The sequence below is a fragment of the Dipodomys spectabilis genome, unplaced genomic scaffold (assembly GCF_019054845.1).
Source record: "Dipodomys spectabilis isolate Male_0828 unplaced genomic scaffold, ASM1905484v1 ptg000132l, whole genome shotgun sequence".
NCBI classification, from domain to species: Eukaryota; Metazoa; Chordata; class Mammalia; order Rodentia; family Heteromyidae; genus Dipodomys; species Dipodomys spectabilis.
In genome coordinates, this window is record NW_024870809.1 from 4888077 (window position 1) to 4905709 (window position 17633).

Genomic DNA, 17633 nt, shown 5'->3' on the forward strand with positions numbered 1-17633 from the left:
CTGGGTGCTGTCCCTGCACTCTTCAGCTCAAGGTGAATGCTCTACCACTTCAGCCACAGAGCCTCTTCCGGTTTTCCAGTGGTTTATTGGAGATAAGAGTCTCATGGACTTTGCTGCATGGGCTGGCTTTGAAACGCGATCCTCAGATCTCAGCCTCCTGAGTAGCTAGCATTATAGGTGTGAGCCACCAGCGCCAGGCTTGGACCCTTTCTTTTGTTATCTCAGTTCTGCTGTGACATCTATTTGATGAATGGTTTTTTTTTTCTACTTTGCTTTTCACATCTCGATATCCTTTATATGTGTAGGTTCCAATGATCTGTTATTACTCCTTACCTGTTTATTTATTATGAGTGGATTTTCTTTTTTTATATAAGCTTTTTATTGTGAAAATACTGTACAAAGGGGTTACAGTTACGTGCACAAGGTAATGAGCACATTTCTTATCAAGCACTGTTGCCTCCTCCTTTGTTTTTTTCTTTTAAATCAACATCTATATTTTTTAAATCAACAGTTTTATATATACATAAGCATTTAGGATTTCTTTCAAAATCTAACATCTATATTATTTCAGATTTTATTTTCATCTATTAATCCTTTTCTTAATGATAGGATACATTTAGTGGGCAATTTATGTACCACATAGACAGATACTCTGTCATATGAACCATACTTCCAGTCCAATTGGTTAGTTTTAATTGCATGCCACGGCCTTGTTGTAGGTAATACTCAAAAGTCTTAGATTTTCTTATCTTTGTCTAAATCTTTCTGAAGTTCTGTTGTAAAAACTTAATCAGTTGAACTCAGGCTTAAAATTTTCCCTTCAATCCATATGCAGTCATTCTAGGCTTTTGGTTATATTTTTCTTCTGTGTTATATGAATAATCCACTATACGTATAAAAATTTAAAAATTGGGTTGACTATTCAAGTGTATTTTTAGGCTCTCTTCTGTTTCTTCCTATGCCCCAGCAAATTCTCTCTTATTTTCCAGCTATTCTGGTGTCCCTAAGTCTTTCCCTTGGCTTCTGAAGCCAGTATGACTGGCTTCTTGTCAGGGATTTAGCCATCCTCTTTCATGCAGACTGAGTAATTCAGGAAAAAATACATATGCAAATTCACCCCATATACTTCTTTTCTATTAAGAATAGAAACTTTCTATTTTCTTCCTTTGCTAATTTTCTAATATTATCAAATAGCTTCTATATTTGTTCAGTGTTTAATTCTAATCTCTAGATGAGTTAATCAGATAAAAGTAACCCCACTATTACCTGAGATGGATCCCTTGTAGCCTTTTTGCTATTATAGAAAGCACCATTCTTGCAAAACTACTCCTTCAAACTCACATTACTCACACAAGTATTCTTTAGAAAACTATTCAATTAATATTAATAAGCATTTTGTTATGGGGATAGTGGGTTAGATGGTCAGACAAGGCTTGGGAATAAGCAAACAGGTTTCTTTGCTCTATGACTTCAAAGTATGTTAACATGGTAATAGATCGTCTATGTTCTTAAGTGGGATGAGATATTACCCCAATCTTATATACATATATATATATATATATATATATATATATCTACTCATTCAAATATTTATTCATTTAAATAAAATAAATATTTATCTAAAAATATTGAGCTCCAAAGAGTCAAGAATAGAATATAATCTTATCTTCTAGTATAAGTCTCTTTAGGTTACAATTCACTATTCCTCTTTAATGTTTTAATTTGTTTGTCAATCACCATGTACTGTGACTGGCTAAGTTCAGGCTATTTAACCTTCACTACTACTCACTTCACAATCATCCTATCTATACATTTGGAGGTGGTACTGTGAGAAAAGTCAGATAAAACTAGGTATTACCTGTCATTAACTTACATGGACTAGATAAAAATAGGTGAAAATGCCTAGTATAGTATTCAGTATATACTAGTTGCTTGGTAAATGTGTAACTTCCATTGTAAGCATTTTTTCTCATTCTTTTTGCCTATTAAGTCAGTGACTTGAAGAAGGTAGATAAGAACTTCCAGGCCAGATAAAGTCAGAGACTTAGTTTGTGTGGCACAAGAGCTAAGATGTTTTGGTCACCTTTAAAAGACTGTTAGGTTTGGTTTTTATGTGTGTGTGTGTTTTTTAAGGAAAGATAGATCAAATGGCAGAGTAGCTGCCTAGTAAAACATGAGGCCCTGAGTTCAATCACAAGAAGTAAAGAGAAAACATAAACAAAGGAGAGTTGGGAGTAGAGCTCAGTAATAGAGTGATTGAACAGATTTAGCAAAACCCTGGATAAGAGAATCCATCCCCAGCACCACGACAGAAAATAAAAGGAAAAAAGAAAATTTGACATGTTGTATCATAAACCTTAACATATTTACTGTATGGCCTTTAACATAAAAGGATTTATGATCACTGAGATATAGCCTAATCTTTATAAGTTCTCTAATTTTATTTACTTATGTGCTGACAAAAAGTAGCACTGTATTTAAAAAATATATATTTTAAACAATATTTTATTGTTTTTACTTAGTTGCAAGGTCCCTTGCCATATCTTACCTTTTCCCCTTTAACACCACTACAGGCACACTTTGATCCAGGAGAACACCCATAGCAAGCCTATAAACAACAGAAAGAGGAGGAAATCATTTAAATACAAATTTCAAAGCTAGACTCAACCTAATTCAGAAATCCAAACTTATAGAACAAATACCAGAAAAAATATTTGAAATTATATATATATATATATATAGTATATATAGCATATATACTTTTATATACTTTATATACATACAAACAAAAAATGATAGCTACCTTTGCTTTATATATATGCAATAAATGTAATTTTTATAATTTGAAATTGAGAAATATATTTGAAGATGTTAAAAATGAAAAGACACTCCTTACAACTTCTTTATTGATACGATTTACTACCATACAAACTCTAGAAACTCACTTCTTTCTGTTATTTTTTCTACTATTGCTTTTAATAAATCACCTCTTAATCTATATTAACAATGATTTGGCAATGGATGGCTATCACTTGCTTCTCTACATTCATGGGCATCCATGCAATGTAAAACACATAATACCTTTCTTTTCTTTATACCTACTTCTACATCATTAATATTAGCTAAATTTCTAAATATCCAAACCACAAATATTGCTCCCCAGACTACAAATTCTAAATAACCACTGCTATCAAATTAAACACTAGAAAGTGAGATTTTGGGAGGCAGAAAAAAATGTATAGAGGTAAATCTAAAATAAAAATCTGTAGAGATGAGATAGTATATGACTTCTGCCATCTAAATCTCTCCTTTACTCTAGTATAAAGCTGAAATGCTTTCAAAAACAAATAGCAATTAGTACAACATATGTAGATAGCTTAGCATTTATGCGCAAGAAAATGGTACATTTTCTCAAACAAATAATCAGACCTATTTACTAAGAACCCTAAGTAATATAAAATATCAAATAATGTTCATCAGTGTTTGGCCTTGAGCTCCCATAACTGGAGTACAACTGTCCATGTGATCCTTTCTGCAGTCACTACCAGATACCTTTGTGAATACTAATTAAACAATTCAACTAAAACAAGAAGCTGCTCTAATGATGAAACATCTTTTCCTCATTATAAAAAGAAGCCACAGGCTGGGAATGTGGCTTAGTGGTAGAGTACTTGCCTAGTATGCCTGAAGCCCTGGGTTTGATTCCTCGGTACCACATAAACAGAAAAAGCTGGAAGTGGTGCTGTGGCTCAAGTGGTAGAGTGCTGGCCTTGAGCAAAAGAAGCTCAGGGACAGTACCCAGGGCCTCCAGGACTGGCAAAAAAAGAAGCAAGCAATGGCTTTATGGTGGCTGAGTCTCATAAAGTTGAAAATGGTTATTCCTGTACCGCTGACATTTCCAAGTAAAATCGTGTTACATACTCCTTATTTATTATACACAATTGTTAGGTTATGTACTCTGATTTTGGTAGGCCAGGCACATATATAATGAAATATAACCAGTAAATCTTTGCTCAACAATGGGAAGGATGAACTCATATACATTATAATGTGCCAGAAACAGGGGCTAACTTAAAATACATAATATTGTTTTGTGCAAAGATAAATTCTTGATTTCAAACTGTGATTTTTATCAATTTTTTGTCTTGAATTGGGGCTCAAATTAGTTATCTGATGCTTTTGTTCACCGGCTGGTGCTCTACCACCTATACTATGCCTTCAACCCCTGAATTTACTAAATTTAGATACTGCTGATTCACAAGAAGGTGCTGATTCACAAACTCACAGGATATTGTGCATATTATCATCATTGAACAACGCATTTAATAGTTGCATAATTAAGGGACAAAGTATAAATCTGATACAAAATGCCTATCATTGTAAAAATAACATTGGCCTTTATGAGGTATGCCAGCATTTTCTTTGTGAATATATGTGGATCAGGTTTTGAGTAGAATTATGGTTTATTTTCTATTTTCAGCAATCATTGAGAGGTCTTCTTTAAATATAAATTAAAGATCCTGAGAGTATAACATCTAGTAGAATTTCAATACTATGGTACTCATTTACTAACATTTTGAATTGAAACACTGTATAACTATTTAAAAATAATAATTTAAAAAACAAATAAAAATGATGTCAATTTTCAATAATTTAAAAAACAAATAAAAATGATGTAGATTTTCATTATTCCTTCCCAATATCCAACAATACTAGTTAACTCAATAAAGTTTATAAACAAACAAGATATTTGACATTCTTTTCTTTGGGGGGAGGTCCTAGGGCCTGGGCTCCGTTTCTGAACTTTTTTTCTCAAGACTAGTCTTTAGCCCACTTATTTATTGGTCAGTTGTTTCTTTGAGGATTTGTTGTTGGGGGATTTAATTGTTTAAGTTCCAAGTATATTTTAGATATGAGACCCTTGTCTGTTATATGGCTAGTGAAGATCTTCTCCCAATCTGTGGGCTTTCTATTGATCTTGCTAGCTATGTCCTTTGCCAGGCAGAAGCTCTGCAACTTCATGCAATCCCATTTGTCCAACCTTTCTTTGATCTGTTTTGTTTCTGGGTCTCTATTAAGAAAATTTCAGTGCCAAGGAGACCTAGGGTTTCTCCTATTCCATTCTGTAATGTTTTCAGAGTGCCTGCTTTGACTCCAAGGTCTTTGATCCATTTGGAGTTGATTCTGGTGCAGGGTGATATAAAGATCTAGCTTTAGTTTTCTACAGGTAGTTAACCAATTTTGCCAGCACCATTTACTGAAGAGGCTGTCTTTTTTCCATTCTATTTTTTTTAGCTCCCTTAAAGAGAAACTTCTCTGAAGAGGAAAGAAGGATGGCCAATAGACACATGAAGAAATGTTAAACCTCCCTAGCTATAAAAGAAATGCAAATCAAAACAACATTGAGATACCACTTCATCCCAGTTAGAATGCCTATAATTAAGAACTCCGATAACAACAGATGCTGAAGGGGATGTGTACAGAAGGGAACCCTACTGCATTGTTGGTGTGAATGTGAACTTGTAAAACCAGTTTGGAAAGTAGTATAGAGGTTCCTCAAAAGACTCCACATAGAGCTCTCCTATGACCCAGCAATCCCACTTTTGGGCATTTACCCAAATGATCACAAACAAGACCATACAAAAGCTACCAGCACGACTACGTTTATTGTAGCATTATTTACCATAGCTAAGATATGGAACCAACCCAGATGCCTGTTAGTAGTTGAATGGATCAAGAAAATGTGGTATATATACACAATGGAATTCTATGCCTCCATGGGAAAGAATGACATTGCCCCATTTGTTAGGAAATGGAAAAACTTGGAAAAAATTATATTAAGTGAAGTAAGCCGGGCTCAAAGAAACACAGGTCCCATGGTTTCTCTTATTTGCAATAACTAGTATATGCCTGAGACAAGCAGAAATGGTCAGATAAGTTGATGTTAGGTGAAATGAACCCCAAGATAAGGATTCAAATGTTTTTTTTTCTTTGTTTCAATTGTTTCTAACATATCTATAAGATAATTCCTTTGTTGCTTTGTATGCCCCTCCCCCACGGTATAATCCCTGTTTTCACTGTATCTGATGTTGGTATACTTTGTGGAGAGGAAGGGAAAAAACAGATTGTTTAAACAGGGATACAAGTGGACTCCTTGCAACAATGAGATGTACAAGACACTTATGTCGAAAAACGAACTTTACAACATTGGCAGGGGGGGCGGTGATGGGAAGGGATGGGAAAGGGAAACAAAGGAGGAGGCAACAACAATGTTGATAAGAAATGTACTCATTACCTTGCCCATGTAATTGTAACCCCTATGTACAGTATTTTCACAATTAAAAAAAAAAGACTAGCACTATACCATTTGAGCCACGGGGCCCCTTCCAGGTTTTTCTGAGTAGTTTATTGGAGACAAGAGTCTTAGGATAGTCCTGCCCAGGGAGAGTTTTGAACTGCGATCCTCAGATCTCAGCCTCCTGAGTAGCAAGGATTACAGGCATGAGCCACAAGTGCCTGGCCATCTCATAGTCTTGAATATCATTTTTCAATTAGTTTTATCCAGTATTTTTCTTTAAAATTACTGATTTTATCTTTTCATATTTGTTTTTATTGTGAAAATAATGTACAGAGGGGTTACAAATACATGAGCAAGGTAATGAGTACATTTCTTATCAAGCATTGTAGCCTCCTCCTTTGTTTCCCCCCCATCACTTCCCTCCCATCTCCACAAATACTCTCCCCCCATCCCTGCCTAAATTGCAAAGTTTGTTTTTCAACATAGCGTCTTGTACATCTCATTGTTGCAATGGGTCAATCTGTATCCCTATTTAAACAATTTGTTTTTTCCCTTCCCCTAACCAAATTGTACCAATATCAAATACAGTGAAAACAGGGATTATACCATGGGGGGAGGGACATACAAAGCAACAAAAAATCATGTGGTACCTTATAAACATGTTAGGAACAATAGCAAGAAAGAAAAAACCACTTGTGTCCTTATCTTGGGGTTCATTTCACTTAACATCACCTTATCTGACCTTTTCTGCTTGTCTCTTTTGATATTTCTTTATTTGTTAAGATTGTGAGAAAAATTGTATTTTCTATCAAAATGTGTTGCTTTAAAGTTCCTGCATTAATCCATGGAACATTCCTCAATAAAATAAAGGCTGTATATGACAAACCTACAGCCAGCATTATACTTAATGGTGAGAAACTAAAGCCATTTCCTCTTAACTCAGGAACAAGACAAGGATGTCCACTCTCTCCACTTCTCTTCAATCTAGTATTAGAATGCCTAGCTACAGCAATAAGACAAGATGCAGACATAAAGGGGATCCAAATAGGGACAGAAGAAGTAAAACTCTCCCTCTTTGCAGACGACATGATCTTGTATTTAAAGAATCCCATAGACTCCACTCCCAAATTACTCAAGTTGATTTAAAACTTTGGCAAAGTAGCAGGGTATAAAATTAACCCTCAAAAATCAATGGCTTTTCTGTATGCCAACAATGAGAAAAGTGTGGCTGACATTAGGAAAGCAACTCCATTCGTAACAGCCCCACAAAAAAATAAAATACCTAGGAATTAACTTAACCAAAGAAGTGAAGGACCTCTATGATGAAAACTTTAAAAACTTGAAAAAGGAAATCAAAACAGAACTTAGAAAGTGGCAAAAACTCCCATGCTCCTGGATTGGAAAGATCAACATCGTGAAAATGGCAATACTTCCCAAAGCTATCTACAAATTCAATGCGATACCTATCAAAATTCCAAACTCATTCTTCAAGGAAATAGAAGAGGCAATCCAAAAATTCATATGGAACAATAAAAGACCCCGAATAACAAAAACGCTCCTCAACAGAAAGAACACTGCTGGAGGAATATCAATACCAAATTTCCAACTCTACTATAAAGCCATAGTAATCAAAACAGCTTGGTACTGGCACAAGAACAGACCTCAGGATCAATGGAATAGAATTGAAAACCCAGAAATGAACCTACAGACCCATAGCCATCTAACTTTTGATAAGGGAGCTAAAAAATAGAATGGAAGAAAGACAGCCTCTTCAGTAAATGGTGATGACAAAATTGGTTAACTACTTGTAGAAAACTAAAGCTAGAATCTTATATATTACCCTGCACCAGAATCAACTCCAAATGGATCAAAGACCTTGGAGTCAAACCAGGCACTCTGAAAACATTACAGAATGGAATAGGAGAAACCCTAGGTCTCCTTGGCACTGAAATTTTCTTAATAGAGACCCAGAAACAAAACAGATCAAAGAAAGGTTGGACAAATGGGATTGCATGAAGTTGCAGAGCTTCTGCCTGGCAAAGGACATAGCTAGCAAGATCAATAGAAAGCCCACAGATTGGGAGAAGATCTTCACTAGCCATATAACAGACAAGGGTCTCATATCTAAAATATACTTGGAACTCAAACAATTAAATCCCCCAACAACAAATCCTCAAAGAAACAACTGCCCAATAAATAAGTGGGCTAAAGACTTAAAGAGAAACTTCTCTGAAGAGGAAAGAAGGATGGCCAATAGACACATGAAGCTCAACCTCTCTAGCCATAAAAGAAATGCAAATCAAAACAACATTGAGATACCACCTCACTCCAGTTAGAATGGCTAAAATCAAGAACTCTAATAACAACAGATGCTGGAGGGGATGTGGACAGAAGGGACCCTACTGCATTGTTGGTGGGAGTGTAAACTTGTTCAACCACTTGGGAAAGCAGTATGGAGGTTCCTCAAAAGACTCCACATAGAGCTCTCCTATGACCCAGCAATCCCACTTTTGGGCATTTACCCAAATGTTTACAAACAAGACCACATGAAAGCTACCAGCACAACTATGTTTATTGCAGCATTATTTACTATAGCTAAGATATGGAACCAACAGAGATGCCCCTCAGTAGATGAATGGATCAAGAAAATGTGGTACATATACACAACGGAATTCTATGCCTCCCTCAGAAAGAATAACATTGCCTCATTTGTTAGGAAATGGAAAGACTTGGAAAAAATTATATTAAGTGAAGTAAGCCAGGTCCAAAGAAACATAGGTCCCATGGTTGCCCTTATTTGCAATATCTAGTATATGTCTGAGTCAAGCAGAAAAGGTCAGATAAGGTGATGTTAGGGAAATGAACCCTAAGATATGTATTCAAATGATTTTTTTCTTTGATGCGATTGTTTCTAACACATTTATAAGATTATTTCTTTGTTGCTTTGAATGTCCCTCCCCCACAATATAGCCCCTGCTTTCACTGTATTTGATGTCGGTACAATTTGTGGAGGAGAAGGGGAAAATCAAATCGTTTAAATAGGGATACAGGTGGACCCATTGCAACAATGAGATGTACAAGTCATTATGTCGAAAATAAAATTTACAACTTTGGTGAGGGGGGGGCCAGGGAGGATTGGGTGTGGGGGGGGAAGATGGGAAGGGATGGGAAGGGGAAACAAAGGAGGAGGCTACAATGCTTGAAAAGAAATGTACTCATTATCTTGCCCATGTAATTGTAACCCCTCTGTACAGTATTTTCACAATAAAAAAAATAAAAATAAAAAATAAAGTTCCTGCGTTGACCTGTTGGTTTGGCTTTTGTTAAGGAAAAGAGGATCTGCTTTGGAATAAGGAAGGATGTTTGAAACATAACATTTTAACTTCAATTGGATTCTTTTCAAGATGGAGTTAAGACATACCTTAGAAGCCAAACCTCAGATTGTTCAAGAAATAGCAGAGGGTGTGGGTATATTTTGAAGCCACTTGTGTAGTGTTAATTTTATTTCAAAGTCACCTTAGGTAAATATGTTTTACCCTATTCAGAATAGCCAATCATGAGCAGATTGTGAACCTGAGCTAAACCAGCCTGAGCAAAGGGGCAGAGCCTACTATGTTAGGGATAAATAGGAGAGCAGCCTGCTTGCTCTGTGTGCTTGCTTCCCAGATTTTTGGCTGGTGGTGCACCCTTTTGTAGAAGTAAATTTTGCCTTACTGAGAAAATTATTTTTGTGTCTATCATTGTGACTCCAATAGTCCTTGGAGAGCATATTTATAACATAAAGTTAATTTAAGAAGACTTCTTAAAATATTTTGAAATTACAAATCAATTTGTTTGACATATAGAGTTATGTATATATATATATATATATATATATATATATATATACACACACACACATACAAACTTATTAATCACCATATGGTATATGCAGGGAAGAATTCCCATGGTATAACTCCTCTGAACAACTAACTTGTGGTATCAGGGGCAGGTGAAGTCAGGGGAGAGGACTAGTCAAATGGAGAAAAAAAGGTAAGCGAATACAATTGTAATTCAATATATATATGTGAAAATGTAACTAGGTAACTTGAGGGGGTGGGTGGAGATTGGAGAGATGGAGAATGATAAAAGGGTGACATTTATCAAGTTGTACTCATTTTGAATGGAAAACCTTCTGTACAACTACTTAAAGATAATAATTAAAAAAACAAATTTGCTTCAATTCAATATAAAGTCTATGCTATGTATTGCATCTATGTTATGGGGAAGATTCTACTATTTTGGGGTTCCAAACCAAAAGCCGGTTCCATGTAATACAGACACCAACCACTAGATGCCACTTTCTATACAGATATAATAGTGGCACCCACAAGGAACTAGAACCAATTACATATTTGACTAATAGAACAACCTTTAAAAAATCATTATCTATTAATATGGATTAGATGACTAATAAGTGAAAAGCACATCATTATGTCTACAAGCTGCACAAAAATGTGTAGGTATGGATGCTGCCTTTAAGGAACTTCCATTCTAAGACTAAAAACATTGTAATGGACAATTGGAAATAAAACTAAAATACAATGGAATATTATCAGAAAAGATAATGTAATGGAAAAAGCCCTAATATATAACAAATACACCCTGAGTTTATTGCATCATTTGGTGGTAATGGCCAAGTCATTACTATACTTTAGGCTACTTTCTCAATAGTACAATAATAGACACGAGTGATGTGATTTCCCTAGGTAGGTACAAGCTTTCACTGTCTGTGATTCTGCAGTATTCACCAAATAAAAAGAAGTGATAACCAATAACTGTTATCAAAGTTAAAAAAGGACAAATTACCTTGAGCCTGGGCATATTAACAAAGACTGTAGAGAAACTGAATACCTGGATTTCAAATTGGAAGAATGAGAAAAAAAATAGCTAAAAGGAAAAGGATCATGCTAAGCATTAAGATTAAAAGGAAAAATTCATTGAGCCTGTCTTGAAAGATGAAAATTATGTAGCTTGGTTTAAAAGGCTTCTAATATCCATAAAAAAAAAGTATAGAAGAAAATTAAGCAAAACAAAATCCTCTTTATTATATTTTATTGAGGCAGAATTGCACCCTTTTAAACATTAGAAAAGAAGAGAAAACTAAAAGCAAAAAGAAGACAATAATAAAGAATTGAAGTAAAATTATTGAAATGGAAAAGTTAAAAAAAAAAAACCTAGAAATAGTCAACAAAAACAAAAGTGGTTTCTTAGAAAAAGTCAACAAAATGTCAAACACATCACAAAAAAAAAGAAGGCCATGTGGGGATGGCTCATTGTTATATTCCCAGATATTCAGGAAGCTGAGATCAAGAGGATCATGATTTGAAGCTAGCTCAGGCAGAAAAGTCTACAAAACTCTATCTCCAAAATATAACCAGTAAAAAGCCAGGATAAAGGCATGGCTCAAGTGATATAACACCAGCCAGGCAAGCAGCCTGAGTATGAGATCCTGAGATCAAACCTTAATACTTCAAGAAGGGAAAGAAATAAGAGACTCGAATTATTAAACTGAGAAATGAAAGAAATAACATTATTGCAATGTAGAAAGAGCAGGAATCTTTATTAGTCTGACAGAAGGCATCTAAACACCACCCACCATTTGTATTTAATGAAAAAAAGACAATCGTTTTCCTTATAAGGCAAGAATTAGACAGATATCTCCACTCTATTATTATTTATCAGAGAAATTAGACAAAGAAATGAAACAAAGGTAACCCATTCATATTCACATAAAACAATCTTACATCCAGAAATCCCTATTAATGAATGAGTACAATGATGTTACAAGCTAAAAGATCAATAAACAAGATTAAATTGTATTTCTATGCACTTTCATGAAATTAAGTGATAAATCTGTATAAAACAACATGAAAAAGGATCAAATCCTTAGGGCTAAGAATAAGTGATGAAATTAGAAAGTTTATTAGAAAGTTTATTAGAAATTAGAAAGTTTATTAGAAATTAGAAAGATTATTAGAAAATATTGTTGAAATAATTTAGATAACATAAAAAAACTGAAAAATATCCCATGTTCATGGATCAGAAGAACAAATATTAAAGGTGAATATTACCATCTCACTAATACTGATGATAATAATCCCTATATTTTTAATTTTTAACTTAAAATAAGTGAGATTAAAGACTTAAAAACTATAAAATTCTAAAAAGAAAACTATCAGAGTCTATTTTTCTGAATTTTAAATTCAACAAAATAAAAAAATCTGTGCCGCAGAGGACAATGTCAAAGTTGAAAAAAGACAACGTATAGAATATGTACTTGTAAATCAAAGGACTTGTATCCAGAATGTATAAGAAATTTGTATAAATTGCAGAAAAGTCAAATAATACTTGTAAAAAAAAATGTGAAAGAGCAGGAATAGTGGCTCAACTTTGTAATACTAGTTACTTGACAAATGATTAGGAGATAGTGGTTTGAGACTAGTCCAGACATAAAAATTTACAAGTCTCCAGTCAATGACTGAGTTCAGTGGAAAACACCTGTCATCCTAAACTGTAAGGGAAGCACAATGGCTGAGCACATAAGTGTGTGCCTATTATTCTGGTGACAAAGAGAAGCACAAATAGAAGGATAATTATTTAGGGTGGCTTGGATATGAAGCTAGACTCTATCCCAAAGATAGTCAATGCAAAAAGGAGCTTAGCATAATGACTCAAATAGTCAGTGCATGCTTAGCAAGTGTGAGACCTTGAGCTCAAATCCCAGTACTACCAAAGAATGTGAAAGACCCAAGTAGTCCTTTGTTCAAAAAAAATGAATGTCTAATAAGCAACGATGATAAAAATTATTAGCTAACAAGGAAATACATAGTGGAAAACCAGAATGAGATAAAATTTCACATATACTAGATATCTACTTAATAAAGATAGGCAATAACAAGAATTCTTCAGGATGTGAAAGAAATCTGAAGTCTTATATTACTGTTCAAGCACTTTAGAAAATATGACCCACCTATTTCACTTTTTAGTATATATTGAAACAAACTAGAAGCATTTCCATACAAAAAGTTTCACATGACTATTCATAAGATTTTTGTAATAGTTGGCTATTATAAAAAAGTAAAACATAGCCAAGCACCAGTGGCTCAAGCCTGCAGCCCTAGCTACTCAGGAAATTGAGATCTGAAGATCGCAGTTCAAAGCCAGCCCAGGCACGAAAGGCTATGAGGCTTTTATCTCCAATTAACCACCAGAAAACTAGAAGTGGTGCTGTGGCTCAAGTGATAGTGTGCTGGCCTTGAGCTGAAAAGCTGAGGGACAGCACCCAGTCCCAGAGTTCAAGCTCTACAACCAAAAAATAAAAAAAGTAAAAAACAATCCAAATGTCCATAAACTGATGAAGTGATAATTAAAATAGAATATGTAATACAAGATATTATTTGTCAATAGAGGAATGAAGAACTGTTTCATGTAGTAAAATAGATGAAATTTGAAACATTACATTATGTAAAAGACAGATACAAAATACTACTTGCTGGATAATTTTACTTACATGTAATGTCCAGAATATATAATCCAACTAGAGATGACAACTAGAATGATAGTTGCCTAGGACTGAGTGTATATGGATCAATGGGAAGTGATAGCTTAGGGATGAAGGATTCTTTTGGAGTTGATAATAATGTCCTAAAATTGATTTAGGTGATGGCTGTATGATCATGTAAATATTGAAAAACAATTATATTAAATTGCATTATATGCCTTGAATGAATCAATTGTATGCTATGTAAACTATATCCCAGTGAAGCTGTTTAAAATTCACTGTAGAGGGATAAAACATAGGAAGATCATGCCATCAACTATAGAATGCCAGATTTTTCCTCACTTGGAAGATAACAAGTTAGATTGCTACATTATCATAGTAGCTAGTAGAATGTGCAAGGCTTCTTAAATGGACAGCAATAATGCTCACAATACAATAGCTTAAGCTTCCCCGCTTTCAATCGCCAGAGGGTGATACTAACCAGACAAGGTGATATCTTTACATAGACAACATTGTTGCTATAGAAGAGGAACCTGGAATTTAGAGAATCCACATATTATATAGTGGCCAGTAAGCTTATTTGACTTTTGCCCTAAGATATTACAGGTAATACCTAAGGAGGTAAACAAATCTGAGTTTTCTTCCAAAATGAGAAGTTAATGCTAGCTTCCTAGTCATTTATTATACAAGATCCTTGAAAATAGAGTTCATTGAGAGGACATTGCTCTCCAATCAAGATGTACAGAAATGCGAAGTATCCACGGAAAATTTTCCTCATATTCCAAAATTCATAAAGCTGTAGTTATTAAACCAGCTTGGTACTGACACATAAACAGGCCTGAGGACCAATGGAATAGAACTGAAGACCCAGAAATGAACCCACAGACCTATGACTACCTGATCTTCGAGCCAAAATCATCACATGGAAGAAAGATAGCCTCTTCAACAAATGGTGCTGGCAAAATTGGCTATATACATGGAGAAAAAAATCCTTATATATCACCCTACAACAGATCAACTCCAAATGGATCAAAGATTTAGAAGTAAGAACAGAGACCCTGAAAATATTACAGGGATAGGGGATACACTAGAGCTCCTTGGCACAGGTTGAAATTTCCTAAGTAAAGATCCAGAAACACAAGAAATCAAAAACAGCTGGATAAATGGGATCACATTTAACTGCAGAGGTTCTGTATGTCAAAGAACATAGATAGCAAGATAAATAGAAAGCCCACAGATTGGGTGAAGATCTTTACTAACTATAAAACAGACAAAGACCTCATATCTAAAATACACCTAGAGAAAAGAAACAAACACTCCATTAATAAGTGGTCTAAAGAATTAAAAAGAGATTTCTCTGGAGAGGAAGTAAGAATAGCCAATAGACACATGAAGACATGATCAACACCTGATTATTAGGTCCAAAATATAGTACATTTATACAATGGATTACTATTCAGCAATAAAAATGAATTGTGTCATTTGCTGGATAGTTCATGGAACTGTAGATCAAATGTTAAGTAAAATAAGTCAGACTTATAAAGGCAAATACAGCATTTCTTCTCTCAAAGATATATAAATAGGAACAAAGAGTCACGAACCTAAGTGGAGAATTACTTGGAGAGGGGATTAAGAAGGGTGAGAACAAGAGACCGTGATGCAATGGAATTCTATGCCTCCATCAGAAAGAATGAGCTCACCCCACTGGTAAGGAAATGAAAAGACTTGGAGAAAATCATACTAAGTGAAATAAGCCAGACCAAAAGAAACATAGGCTCCATGGTTTCCCTCATTTGTAATAATTAGTGTATGTCTAGGATAGTCCTAGCAGAGGATCACAATAGCTCAATAGCTATGTACATATGATCATATAAAATGATGCTATCAGAATGAACTCCAAGATATGGAAACAAGGGTTTTTATGTTTTTTTAATGTACTGTGTGAAATTATTTCTTATTTCTTTCCTTTTTTCCACTTTGGTTTATCCCCTGTTGTCACTGTTTTTTATTTTGTTACCCTATGTCTTGTATATATGTTTATCTGATTTGGGGAAAGGAAGGGGAATCACAAAATGGTGAGAGAAAGGATAAAGGGTGAACCAATGGAACAGCAATACTCACAAGACACTATGTTGGAAATGAACTTTACAACTTGGGTGGGGGGTAGTCAGAGTGGAGGGGAGGGAAAGTGGGAGAAAAACGAGGGAGGGGGTAACAATGTTCAACAAGAAATGTACTCATTACTTTACTTATGTAACTATAATCCCTCTGTACATCACCTTTACAATAAAATAAAATATTATTAAAAATAATAATAACAATTTAAAAATGAATAAACACAGCACATGCACAGCTATAAAAGACTTTGTAAGTCCATTAGGGAAATATTTTGAGTTGGACAATGGATGATCCTTTCAAAGAAAAAATTCTCCAATTAACCACTAAAAAGCTGGAAGTAGAGATGTGGTTCAAGTGATAGAGCACTAACCTTGAGCACAAAAGCTCAAGGGCAGCAACCAGGCCCTGAATTCAAGTCCCAGTATTTTCTTAGCTTTAAGTAGTTGTACAAAGGAGTACTAGTTAACAAGTCAGTTTATAAGTACAATGCATCTTGATAGAGCTCATTCCTTTCATCATTGTCCCTCATCCCTCTCAACCCAAATCCTCACCCTATTTTTCTGAGGATAAGCATTGAATATTATGAATAAATTCTCCTCTCCCTTCCTCTCTTCACTCATCTGCCCCTTTCCCCTTGACTTCACACATATACCTTCCTGATGTTAATTTTGTTGGACCGTGAGTTTCTTTTCCTAAGGAATTACACCATTTAGATGATCTTTTAAAATTATTCTTGTTTCTTAAGTGTGATAATTAAATCATGTTTATATATGATAATATGATATGATGTATGATGAGGTATTTATGCATATGAAGTGTTGCAATATCTGAATCTTACACTTAAAATGGCTTACCAAAAAAAGATACCTATAAACATATGTACTTATATAATCATTATACACAGACACAAAGCTACTGGAGAGCAAGAAACATGTAAGGCAAATTCAATTAAATGCTAACAAGTGTTCAGTCTAGATGAAAATCCTGTTTATTACATCTTATTATTTAAATGTTAATAAAAAGATAAAGTATAAACAAATAAAAAGTAGAAACAAAATTAAAAGCAGAAACAAATATCCCTAGGCTTCAATAAAAGCAAACAATTATCAACATATAGGCTATGTTGAAAAAAATGATGAAAAAGTTATAAATAAATAACAAAGAAAGCAAGTATACCTATATTAAATTCAGACAAAATAAACTTTGGTACAAAATACATTATGAAAGAAGGGAAGGTCATTTCAGAATGGTAAAATATTTGCTTCACATGTTAGATAATTTTTAGAAACCTTAAATTATATATACCAATAAAATCCTCAAAAAATATAAAATAGCAAGTAACAGATTACAAGGATAGACAAATCTACAATTATACTTGGAGATTTCAGACAAACCTATGACAACTGATAAAAACTTGTGAGCAAAATAATCTGGAGGAATGTAGGAAGATTTGAACATGTATACCCAACTTACTTTTCTAATGGGTAACATGTACCTATCAAACAAAGAACACATATTTAGATCAAGCACATCCTAAAAATCAATAGGAAAAGTGACTGGTCATTAAGGCTACTCTAAAATCTCAAACGATGTAATTCATATAGAACAATCTCTAACCACAATGCAACTAAATTAAGAAAAAAATTAAATCTAACCAAACTCTTCTAGAAAACA

At 34.3% G+C, this 17633-nt stretch overlaps 1 protein-coding gene across 5 annotated transcripts in view; it reads right to left on the bottom strand.

Annotated features, from left to right (window-relative positions):
* Positions 1-17633, bottom strand: part of Col4a5 (collagen type IV alpha 5 chain) — a 205850-nt gene that overhangs the window by 117176 nt on the left and 71041 nt on the right. For all 5 annotated transcript variants that reach the window (XM_042690045.1, XM_042690044.1, XM_042690043.1 and 2 more), the window contains exon 2: positions 2549-2608. In XM_042690045.1, coding sequence (XP_042545979.1) covers positions 2549-2608 — 60 coding nt within the window. The remainder of the gene's footprint in view (positions 1-2548; positions 2609-17633) is intronic.